Raw genomic sequence first — 12,746 nt, 5'->3', positions numbered from 1 at the left:
CCCCCCCCCCCATTACATGCAGCCTGTGTCCCCCCCCCCATTACATGCAGCCTGTGTTCCCCCCCCCCCATTACATGCAGCCTGTGTTCCCCCCCCCCCCCATTACATGCAGCCTGTGTTCCCCCCCCCCCATTACATGCAGCCTGTGTTCCCCCCCCCCATTACATGCAGCCTGTGTTCCCCCCCCCCATTACATGCAGCCTGTGTCCCCCCCCCCCCCCATTACATGCAGCCTGTGTCCCCCCCCCCCCCATTACATGCAGCCTGTGTCCCCCCCCCCCATTACATGCAGCCTGTGTCCCCCCCCCCCCATTACATGCAGCCTGTGTCCCCCCCCCCCATTACATGCAGCCTGTGTCCCCCCCCCCATTACATGCAGCCTGTGTCCCCCCCCCCATTACATGCAGCCTGTGTCCCGTCCCCCCCCCCCATTACATGCAGCCTGTGTCCCGTCCCCCCCCCCATTACATGCAGCCTGTGTCCCGTCCCCCCCCCCATTACATGCAGCCTGTGTCCCGTCCCCCCCCCATATTACATGCAGCCTGTGTCCCGTCCCCCCCCATATTACATGCAGCCTGTGTCCCGTCCCCCCCCCATATTACATGCAGCCTGTGTCCGTCCCCCCCCCATATTACATGCAGCCTGTGCCCCCCCCCCCCCATATTACATGCAGCCTGTGTCCCCCCCCCATATTACATGCAGCCTCTGCCCCCCCCCCAAAATGCTGCCTGTTCCCCCAAATACAGCCTCTGTCCCCCCCCATTCTCCACATAGCTGTACTTACCTTGAGTCTCCTGCAGTGTCCTCCTCCTCACACTGGCACCAGCATTCTTCCTGTTTCCTCTCTCGGGTGCAAAGAGAGAAGCAGGAAGTGACATCTGACTCAGGGCAGATGTCAATCTAATCTGAAGTGCCAAGTAGCTTCCGCCCGGCGCCTGTAGTCCCCCCCCCCCCCCCCCCCCCATTACATGCAGCCTGTAGTCCCCCCCCCCCCCCCATTACATGCAGCCTGTGTTCCCCCCCCCCAATTACATGCAGCCTGTGTTCCCCCCCCCCCATTACATGCAGCCTGTGTCCCGTCCCCCCCATTACATGCAGCCTGTGTCCCCCCCCCCCCCATTACATGCAGCCTGTGTCCCCCCCCCCCCATTACATGCAGCCTGTGTCCCCCCCCCCCCATTACATGCAGCCTGTGTCCCGTCCCCCCCATTACATGCAGCCTGTGTCCCCCCCCCCCATTACATGCAGCCTGTGTCCCCCCCCCCCCCATTACATGCAGCCTGTGTTCCCCCCCCATTACATGCAGCCTGTGTTCCCTCCCCCCCCCATTACATGCAGCCTGTGTTCCCCCCCCCCCATTACATGCAGCCTGTGTCCCCCCCCCCCCCATTACATGCAGCCTGTGTCCCCCCCCCCCCATTACATGCAGCCTGTGTCCCCCCCCCCATTACATGCAGCCTGTGTCCCCCCCCCCCATTACATGCAGCCTGTGTCCCCCCCCCCCCATTACGTGCAGCCTGTGTCCCCCCCCCCCATTACGTGCAGCCTGTGTCCCCCCCCCCCCCATTACGTGCAGCCTGTGTCCCCCCCCCCCCCATTACGTGCAGCCTGTGTCCCCCCCCCCCCCATTACATGCAGCCTGTGTCCCCCCCCCCCCCATTACATGCAGCCTGTGTCCCCCCCCCCCCCCATTACATGCAGCCTGTGTCCCCCCCCCCCCCATTACATGCAGCCTCTGCCCCCCCCCAAAATGCTGCCTGTTCCCCCAAATACAGCCTCTGTCCCCCCCCATTCTCCACATAGCTGTACTTACCTTGAGTCTCCTGCAGTGTCCTCCTCCTCACACTGGCACCAGCATTCTTCCTGTTTCCTCTCTCGGGTGCAAAGAGAGAAGCAGGAAGTGACATCTGACTCAGGGCAGATGTCAATCTAATCTGAAGTGCCAAGTAGCTTCCGCCCGGCGCCTGTAGTATGTATTACTATGGCTGGGCGGAAGCTATTCGGCGCTTCAGAAAACGCCATAAGGCAGGCTAAACGCCCGCAAATGCAGCGCCACGTCTGCAATCTCGTGATTGAATAGATGTGGCGCTTCCTATAAGTCCACTGTGTCCGGCGTCCGAACACAGTGCACTTAAGGACCTTTCTTTTCCTTTTTTTTTTTTTTTAAAGTGCCAGTAATTTTTTTTTTTCTGCCTGGGGTGGGTGGCGCCCAGGTGCCCCCTATGGATGGTAGATGTGCAGGGGGGGACAGTGATCTGAGGTGTGAAGGTGCATGAATTGGGGCTGTGTCCCCCCCCCATTACATGCAGCCTGTGTCCCCCCCCCATTACATGCAGCCTGTGTCCCCCCCCCCATTACATGCAGCCTGTGTCCCCCCCCCCATTACATGCAGCCTGTGTCCCCCCCCCATTACATGCAGCCTGTGTCCCCCCCCCCCCCATTACATGCAGCCTGTGTCCCCCCCCCCCCCCCCCCATTACATGCAGCCTGTGTCCCCCCCCCCATTACATGCAGCCTGTGTCCCCCCCCCCATTACATGCAGCCTGTGTCCCCCCCCCATTACATGCAGCCTGTGTCCCCCCCCCCCCCATTACATGCAGCCTGTGTCCCCCCCCCATTACATGCAGCCTGTGTCCCCCCCCCCCCCCCATTACATGCAGCCTGTGTTCCCCCCCCCCCATTACATGCAGCCTGTGTTCCCCCCCCCCCATTACATGCAGCCTGTGTTCCCCCCCCCCATTACATGCAGCCTGTGTTCCCCCCCCCCATTACATGCAGCCTGTGTTCCCCCCCCCCCATTACATGCAGCCTGTGTTCCCCCCCCCCCCATTACATGCAGCCTGTGTTCCCCCCCCCCCATTACATGCAGCCTGTGTTCCCCCCCCCCCATTACATGCAGCCTGTGTTCCCCCCCCCCCCATTACATGCAGCCTGTGTTCCCCCCCCCCCCATTACATGCAGCCTGTGTTCCCCCCCCCCATTACATGCAGCCTGTGTTCCCCCCCCCCATTACATGCAGCCTGTGTTCCCCCCCCCATTACATGCAGCCTGTGTCCCCCCCCCCCCCTTACATGCAGCCTGTGGTCCCCCCCCATATTACATGCAGCCTGTGGTCCCCCCCCCATATTACATGCAGCCTGTGGTCCCCCCCCCATATTACATGCAGCCTGTGGTCCCCCCCCCCCATATTACATGCAGCCTGTGTCCCCCCCCCCCCATATTACATGCAGCCTGTGTCCCCCCCCCCCCATATTACATGCAGCCTGTGTCCCCCCCCCCCATATTACATGCAGCCTGTGTCCCCCCCCCCATATTACATGCAGCCTGTGTCCCCCCCCCCCCATTACATGCAGCCTGTGTCCCCCCCCCCCATATTACATGCAGCCTGTGTCCCCCCCCCATATTACATGCAGCCTCTGCCCCCCCCCAAAATGCTGCCTGTTCCCCCAAATACAGCCTCTGTCCCCCCCCATTCTCCACATAGCTGTACTTACCTTGAGTCTCCTGCAGTGTCCTCCTCCTCACACTGGCACCAGCATTCTTCCTGTTTCCTCTCTCGGGTGCAAAGAGAGAAGCAGGAAGTGACATCTGACTCAGGGCAGATGTCAATCTAATCTGAAGTGCCAAGTAGCTTCCGCCCGGCGCCTGTAGTATGTATTACTATGGCTGGGCGGAAGCTATTCGGCGCTTCAGAAAACGCCATAAGGCAGGCTAAACGCCCGCAATTACAGCGCCACGTCTGCAATCTCGTGATTGAATAGATGTTGCGCTTCCTATAAGTCCACTGTGTCCGGCGTCCGAACACAGTGCACTTAAGGACCTTTCTTTTCCTTTTTTTTTTTTTTTTAAAGTGCCAGTAATTTTTTTTTTTTTTTTCTGCCTGGGGGGGGGTGTGTGGCGCCCAGGTGCCCCCTATGGATGGTAGATGTGCAGGGGGGGACAGTGATCTGAGGTGTGAAGGTGCATGAATTGGGGCTGATCTGAGTCATGAGTGCAGGATGTTAATTTCTCACTGCTACTCAAGTAGTTTACAGTATTTACTTAAAAAAAATCCTTTTCGTGATATCGTGAAGTTGATATTTTTTTGTTATAAAATCGTCACTCAATTTCTTTGAAAACATTTTTTGGCACACTGTGCTCAAAAGGTTGCCTACCCCTGGTCTAGGGTTTTATTCTCACATTTACCTAATAAAGAAACCCCTGGGAAAAATTTCACCTCATTTTGAACCTAAAACTCCTGAATCCGTCCATTTGCTACAAAAAGTTCTGCATGGATACGATCTACTTAGTAAGTAAACTGCTTACAGGGGGTGTTTTGTGGCTTCCATCGATCTCCGCCGCTTACCTTCACATCCCAATAGCAGTAGCGTCCCAGAGGTTTTTGCGTCTGGCAATCGGCTCAGAGGGCAGGATGTCCCATCTGCAGTTCAGAGCCCTGCCCTTCGGTTTGTCCTTGGCTCAGAGGATCTTCACCAAGGTCATGGCGGAAGCCTTGACGCCACTGAGGATCCAGGAAATCATAGTTCCGTATTTGGACAATCTGCTTCTGTTCACCAGCTCAAAATCAGCTGCTGGCAAATCTGAACAGAACAAAATGCCACTTGCAAAACCTAGGTTGGATCCTGAACGAGGAGAAATGAAACTTAATCCCTTCCCAAGAGATAAGATTTTTGGGGTACAGAATCAACTCTATCCAACAAAAGATTTTCTTGCTGGAAGAGAAAAAGGAAAAGATCCTGGGGGCGATAACAGATCCAGACAAGCTCACCAGTAACAGTGCAGTCAGCGATGTAGACATTGGGCCTCCTAACATCCTCCATTCCGCTGTTCAATGGGCCTGCCTTCACTCCAGGGATCTGCAGCAAGTAATTCCCCAAAATTGGAGGTACGAAGAACCCTTAGAGAAACGGTTCATGATTCCTGCGCAAGTGAGGAGAAAATTACAGTGGTGGAGGAACCAGTTAAAGCTAAGCGGGGGCCTACTTTGGGTATTCCCAGTCTCAAAAAGGCCAACGACAGATGCGAGCTCCTGGGGGTGGGGGGCACATCTGGGAGATTTTTTTGCTTAAAGGAATCTGGAAAAGCTCAGATGCAAAAAGATCATCCAATTGGAGGGAACTGAAAGCAATTTTGGATGAGGCTCCTTTTGGTTTCAGGAAGAGATCAGGGACCAACACATTGCGACAAATGCCACGGCAGTCTCCTATGTAGCAAAGCAGGGAGGTTCCAGAAGCCTGCCCTTGGCTTGGGAGATCTTAATCTGGGCAGTGAAAAATCTGGGGTACCTGTCAGCAATACACCTGAAAGGCAGTTTGAATTGGATGGCAGACTTCCTGAGCAGGAAGATGATTTCCGAATCAGAGTTGAGTCTAAATTCTGAAGTTTTCCACATGGTGGTAAACAGGTGGGGCAGTCCTCAGGTCGAACTGTTTGTGACCCATGCAAATGCAAAGCTCCCGTCTTACTTTTCTCTGAACGGAAGGGATCAGGCAAGAGGCTTGGATGCTCTGGCTCATGGGACTTCCATTTGTTATGCTTTCCCCCCTTCCAGTTAATGCCGTTGGTCCTCAAAAAATTTCAGGGAGAGTCCACGAATCTAATACTGTTGGCTCCCTATTGGCCCAGGAGGATTTGGTTCTGGACACCTCTGAACCTGGCGGCAGAACTCCATTGGATATTGCCTCCACGAGACACTCTTCTGGTTTCTGAGGAGCAGATCCTAAAGAAAAGGGGGTCTATCTGACAAATTTAGTTCCTATGCTGCTAAACAGCAGGAAAAGTCACCAGAGATATTTATTTCAAGGTTTGGAAATGCTACAACTCCTGGTGCGTGACAAAGTATTAGCCGCAGGAGATAATTTCCATCCTGGAATTTCTTTACAATGGAGAAGGGATTAGCGGTTAGCAAAGGTGGCTGCATTATTTCTTTTTTCAGAAATACAATTATCACAAGATCCTTTAGTAGTTAGGTTATTTAAGGCAATGGCTAGGTTAAGACCAGGGCCTATCAAATTTTTTCCAACTTAGGACTTGTCAGTGGTTCTGCAGGGACTAACTAGGAAGCCTTTTGTACCTCTAAAAGAGGCTACAGTAAGAAATTGGACTTTGAAAACGGCCCTATTGGTGGCAGTAACCTCTGCCAGGAGAGTTGTGAGCTGCAGGCATTTTCCATAGTTGAACTTTTCCTAACAGTCTTTCCAGATTGGATAGTCCTAAAGGTGGACCCAGGCTTTCTACCTAGGGTCTCCTCTGCCTTTCATCATTCTTGGGGGATTCTACCAACATTTTGCGCATCCCCAGCCAGTTCTAAAGAGGAAGATTTCCACACGCTGGACGTGAAGAGATGTCTAATGCAATATTTGGAATTGACTAGGCAATTCTTTTTGTGCTGTTCTCAGGGGCTCGTAAGGAAGAGTGTGCTTTCCAAAGCTCAATAGGAAGATGGCTCATAACCGCCATTAAAGAAGCCTACAAGGCCTCAGGGCAGATACCACCGGATGGTATTCTGGCTCTCTCAACTAGACCAGTTGCAACATCCTGGGCTAAGAGGGATGGAGCCTCGTCTGACCAGATCTGTAAAGCCGTGACTTGGACAAGTTTCACTGCGTTCATCCTGCCTTATAGAATTGATTTTACTATCAGCCTCAGCAGGCCTCTGGCCGGAAGGTCCTACAGGCGGTGGTCCCACCCTAGGGTACGTTTTTTTTCTCGCTTCTCTCCAGGTGCTGTCCTGAAAGACGCTTCTAGAAATACCGTCACCTTTTAAGTCTAAGGTTTTCTCAGTCTTTCAGGACAGCAGCTTTTACCCTCCCTAGTGGTTTCCAATATGACTTGCACTGTTATTGTGTGTATGTTTTGTTGTAAAAATTCTGTCTTTCAGCATGGCTGGAGGTTTCTCATTTGACTGAGGCCATGGTGGAAGTGGGCTGCCTTTTAAAAGGCGTTATTCGCAGATTTTTCAGGGAAGTTGGGTGGAGCTACACTCTCTCCGGGTGCTGTCCTGAAAGACTTCCAGAAATACCATCACCGGTAAGTAAGGTTTTTCTTCAGTCTGGATCAACCTTTCGCTTCTTTGGCAGCCTTAATAATTTGTGTCTTGTGCTACAGAAAAAAATTGTCCCATAAGGGACAGCTTACTACTTTTTCTACTTTCTTCAGGTACATTTTAATTTTAATTTTTTTAAATTTTCTTGCAGTACATTAAGGCCCTCTTAATTCTTATGACTCATTCCTACTATTGCTTTTACTACAAAACTGAAGCATAATGGGGGTGCAAGACTATTTTTTCACTAGGCTGTCCCTACAACTTTATATGCCAGCTTACATTTTCCTGAAGGCAGCAGCATAACCCTAGATACTCACACTGAATTACTCATCCTATGTCCTTTAAAGTTGAACTCCGGGAATTCAGGCACTTTGTACAGTCTGATGGCTTGGTTTTAAGTCCAGCAAGGTGCATGCCACCTCCTGGACTTGGCTATTTTAATGCACATCTGAGTTTTATGGAGGATAGCTATTGTTACTATTTTGGGGCTCTGACAGGAGAGATACGGTCTGCTCGCACACAGCAGCTGTCTGCCCTTTCCCTCTGCTGCTCAATCATAGCAGGCCTTTTATTCTGTGAATGGGTTCACATAAAACTATCTGATTATGGGTGGGCACAGCAGCTGCATGTGACTCTGCAGCTACAGGAGCTAAGGCCAGATAGTCCAGTGATGGAGTTTCGGAAGTACAGTGATGGCTATGATCCCAAAGCTCCATAAAACTTGTCAGTTGTAAATTAACTGGAAGTCCACAAGGTGGCATGCACCTTGTTGGATTTAACTCATAGTAAGTCAGCACATGTTACAAAATGGCTGAATACCTTGAGTTCGGCTTTAATGTTCTCCGAAGCAGGATTGTATGTTAAATGATGACTCCAATTTGTAAGGCATTCCACAGCAAAAATCTGTTGCAGGTTAAAAGATGTTGGAAGTACATGGCCATAAAGACCTAGGTGTAAGACTTAACCGTATTTTTTTTTTTTTTTTTTTTTTTTTCAGGGTGACAATCCAATGCCTGTACAATATCACTCTATCGCTAAAGCTAGTGTCCTCTGTGGAGCCTCCACCTCCCTTCCCGTCTGTGACCAATAGCGGGGTACTGGATGTAGACTTGCACATTGCTAAAGGTATCCAGACTTATATTTATAGATATCAGTACGACAATATGAACATATTCATGTGCACCTAAGTATGTTTCACAGCTGTGCCGAATCCCTCTTTTTTACAGAACTGGGTCGTTTGTTGGGACAGTTCAAGTTTTGAGTCAAAGGAGGTCTTTAGCTAACTCCTAGTGCTCTGGTAATTCTGTATGGGGAAATATACTGTATGGTAGCTGCCATTGTCGTCCTCTTCTAAAAATGCAGGTTGACAGACTGATCCAGTGGCTTAAATCTTTAATCGGGTACAAGTATGCAGTGAAGTTCTGAATTTCACAAACTTCTTGATGCGTATTTGTTGTTGGTCAGTAACTTTAATTTGAAACCAGAGACATCCAAGCAACCAGCATGTTCAGAAGCAGACTAGGAATGACCGCATCCAAAATTGATTCTGTTCAGGCTCCCTTAACTACCAACTTACCTTGGTGCAATGACTTAAATTTTTTTACATTTATCTGCACTGCAGGCCTTGCAAACCTCCATTGCTATTGTGCACTTTTAAAACCTGCATAGTGCTAGACACATGCCTCTCTCCCATGTGACAGAGCTCAGGCCCAGTGATTGGCCATGTGAACACGTGCACTATATGGTATAATGGCATTGAGACCTAACAGTTGCTACCACGCCAGCTGTCTGATCTTGCACATCATAAGCTCCATCATAAGAGTGCACAAGTGTTCTTGACTACAGTTTTTTTTTTTTTTTTTTTTTTTTTACGTTTATGCATATGTAGCACCCTCCTTGTTAATTGAGGTAAATTTAGTTGGCTCCTCCATAGGCTCCCTCGGCGCCTTCCCTCGGCGCAGCAGGCAACACTATCGCTAATCGGGTCTCACCTGCTTCCTAGTTGGCTGGGAGGAGAATCAGGAAGACTTTAGCGAATACTCTGCGCCCCGAGCCCATCCTTTTCTGAAGCCAATTGGAGCCTCTGGCTCTAATTACGTGCCTCTAAAAAAAGAAAAAAAAAAATCCATGCGTTGGGTGAATTAGGGGGGCAGCGCCTCTAATGGACAGTCTGCCACTGGGAGCAGAGTCCAGGGTCCATTCATCTGGAGGGGACCTCTGTGCTGGGGGTTCTACCCCTGGGCAGAAGGAAGGCAAGGAGGAAGAGAGGAGAAGCTAAATGTAACAGCCTCAACTAGGCTTAGCTGAGAAGCAAGGTCTGGCCTGTATACAAGAGGTCCTCTTGGATTCCAGGAATCGCTGAGGGGACTGAGTGAGTAACTTCCATTTCAACCTTCCTTAAGCCTGTATAGAGGACAGTAAGACGGCAATACTTTACATGTCCGGGACCAGGGGACAGCTTGGAGCCAGCGCTAAGCAGCCAGAAACTATCCCATATCTCCAGACAACCTGACACTGGGCCTCATACAGCCAATGCTTCAGCTATGAATCAACACAGTGAGTGATCGGTACAGCTCACACGTGTTCACTCAGGAAAGGAATGGGCTGGTAAGTATGAAATATTTACCTGACCCTTCCCCCACTCTGTCCTGAAGGATCCTATTGTGTGCTTGCAGCTTCCGGCAGGAGGAAGAAGGGAAGCCAGCAGCGCTGTGGGGGTCAAACAGGAAGGCCTGGGTAGCAGGGGGAAATGTATGGTGCACAGGAAGGGTGATCAGTATGGTGGTGGGTGGGGCAATTGCTGGTATCAGTCCCCTGTATGGCTCTCTGCAGCAGCTGAAAGCTGGTGGGAGAGGAAAAGAAGCTGGCTTTCAGCTGCTGCAGAGAGCCACACAGGGGACTGATGCCAGTAATTGCCCCCACCATACTGATCACCCTCCTGCCCACATACAATTCACTGAGTTGCCTGGGCCCCCCTGCTAGCCGGTCCCCCCTACAGGAGGACAGGGGGTACCTCTTATCTACGGCCCTGTCTGCCCGGAGTAGCACCTACATTTTTCATTTTGGAACCTCCCTGGTTTTGGCTGCATCATCATTCCTATGGGTGGACAGCACAGTTATAAGTCTGTTCTTATTAACCAGAGAGAGTCATTAGAGACATTAGCAAGTCCTCGAGTTTATTAATGTTCTTCAGTTGGACATCTAATGCATCCCTATTCCCTATCCAATTATACCCTAAATAAGCAAAAAAGATAAAACCAAAACCCCTACTGTTGAGCGTGTGAAAGTGTCCATTGCCTGGCTGTGGGGGGGGGGGGGGGGGGGGGGGGAGAGAGAAGACCCAACAAGTTTAGCAACTCCTATGTGGGAGTGAGCACTACACATAGGTGCTGGTGAATGGAGTGTTTACCAGTAGTTTACAGTGCAGCCTTCTGTGGTCAGGTGACCTGAGCTCTCATGCGGAATAAAGACAGCACAGTGGAATATGGAAGCCTGCTCAGTTTATTTAATCTGTTGAAGTTTTCACAAACAAAGTCAGTATCTGAGAGATGCATCAAAATAGCTAGCAGTGTGTATACATCATATAAAATAAACTTTTTTTTTTTTTTTTTTTTTTTTTTTTTTAATACAGTAGTACGACTACCCATTTATGTCTGAAAAATATTAAGCCTGCTCCATTTAGACTAAATATTCAGATTCTTGAGTAAGCCTAGTTGTGACTGTTTTTTCTTTTTAATCTAATCTAGGTCCAGACTTCTCAGAATTTTATACATCAATAGACTACCCACTTCAGATACTGCTGCGAGATCCCATATTCTTTGAGGCTAGACTTCTGCAGCCATCCGATCCCAGGCTACATCTCCGTCTTCATCACTGCTGGGGGGCACCAAACCTGGACCCGGCATCCACAATTCGTTGGCCTCTGATTTATGATGGGTGAGGCATGTTGGCATGACTTTATCTGATGTCACAGTAGGGGAACATTGTTGTGGTTCACACCCGGTGTATGTTAGTGGTATTCACTTTGAATGGCATACCTATGCTCCGGTTATGCTTTGGGCCCGAATGGATGCTTTCAGATTGCACCCAAACACAGCATTTCATGTGTCTACAATTTTTATCCTAGGGTTTAATGAAGTTCCCACAATTCTTAAAACCACAAAGCTCTTGGGCATATAAGGCATGCCTGAAAGTGTATGTAAATTGGGAAGTTGTTGGGGTTTAGATTCAATTTGTGTCTTGGGTGTTCTCCATTATCCCAGGGCTCACTCTTCATCACAGAAGGGATTTACTTTTTTTTTTCCACCATCTGTACATGGGGAGAGTGAGGTTGGGGTGAAAGGATTGACCTGGAGTTCAGTTTTAGCAAGTTAATGTAAAGCTTTTGTTAATATTTGGTGATCCTGCCATGAAGGTCCTTGTTCAGACATGGTAGAATGGCAATGCTCTGACCCGTCTCCCATTTCTCCTGAGTTGCCACCTTATAACATGGGCTTTTACATGCCTAGAGGGACAGGGTAAAAACATAGGTCCCAGCAGCTTTTTTCCATGCCTTCTGGTCACCCATCCGAATTCTAACTTAGCTGACAGGGCTGTACGCATGCTCTGACTGAGATTTGTCATGACTGGCATTTTTTACTTGGGTTTCAGAGTTTGACAGGCAGCACTGCCTGTCAAACTCCATTTTGAGATAAATGGGGGGCCACGCGGGAACCACAAGCCAAATGCTTGGTTCACAGTTGCGCACGGTCCCACAATGTAAAATGGCTATTCGAGTAGCGCCTCCTCAACACCTTTCAGCCACTGCTATACCACCCTCCGAAAGCGATCCACTGCTTATCCCTTAGAGGGCAGTGAACATTACCACGAGTGTGGATCTTTTCAGAACCCATGTTCCAGACATGGTCCATGGTTGTCACCATCAGGGAATCCACTCTGAGATATGCCATGCAGCCACACCTGAAGCACATATATGTAGACAATAATGGACTAAAATGGATAAAGGTGAGTATAATGCAGCATAAACACGAGCTGACTTGTCGACCCGACTGGTCCGACGGACAATCCGATCGTGTGTGGGCTTTATCAGACCTTCAGTAGACTTTTCCAGTCAAAAATCCGATGGACTTTAGATTTGAAACATGCTTCAAATCTTTCTGAGGCACTCGAGTCCGGTCGAAAAATCTGCTCGTCTGTATGCTAGTTCAACGGACGAAAACTCACGCTAGGGCAGCTATTGGCTACTGGCTATCAACTTCCTTATTTTAGTCCGGTCGTACGTCATCACCTACGAATCCGTCGGACTTTGGTGTGATCGCGTGTAGGCAAGTCCATTCGTTCGAAAGTCTGTCGGAAGTCCATTAAAAGTCTGTTGGAAAGTCTGTCGGACCAGTCAGTTTGAAAAGTCCGCCTGTATGTATGCGGCCTAAGGCTGTAAAAACACTAACTTTGAAAAAAAAGCTGAATGCCAATAAAGCGCTATTCGCCATCTATCAACATTTTTGAGCCATAAGCCAATGGTATTGCTGTTTTTATAACCTCCATTGTGCATGAGGCCTTAAAGGTAAATTTATAGTGTTTTTCTCACTGTCACCCAGTATTGATACCTACTCCTCTCTTCTCCCTTTAAATGTTTTCTGATTTTTCTTTCCTGTCCATTTTGTTACATCATGCAGCCTCTCCCTGAAGGATTCGAAGCTCA

At 49.9% G+C, this 12,746-nt stretch overlaps 1 protein-coding gene across 1 annotated transcript in view; it reads left to right on the top strand.

Annotated features, from left to right (window-relative positions):
• LOC141106327 (zona pellucida sperm-binding protein 4-like) overlaps window positions 1-12,746 on the top strand; it is an 82,336-nt gene that overhangs the window by 44,948 nt on the left and 24,642 nt on the right. Inside the window, exons 7-8 of the mRNA XM_073597010.1 lie at window positions 8,043-8,170; window positions 10,792-10,981. Of these exons, the coding sequence (XP_073453111.1) occupies window positions 8,043-8,170; window positions 10,792-10,981 (318 nt within the window). The remainder of the gene's footprint in view (window positions 1-8,042; window positions 8,171-10,791; window positions 10,982-12,746) is intronic.

This window comes from Aquarana catesbeiana, linkage group LG08 (genome assembly GCF_042186555.1).
Source record: "Aquarana catesbeiana isolate 2022-GZ linkage group LG08, ASM4218655v1, whole genome shotgun sequence".
In the NCBI taxonomy this organism is placed as follows: domain Eukaryota; kingdom Metazoa; phylum Chordata; class Amphibia; order Anura; family Ranidae; genus Aquarana; species Aquarana catesbeiana.
This window is presented reverse-complemented; position numbering and strand designations above follow the sequence as displayed.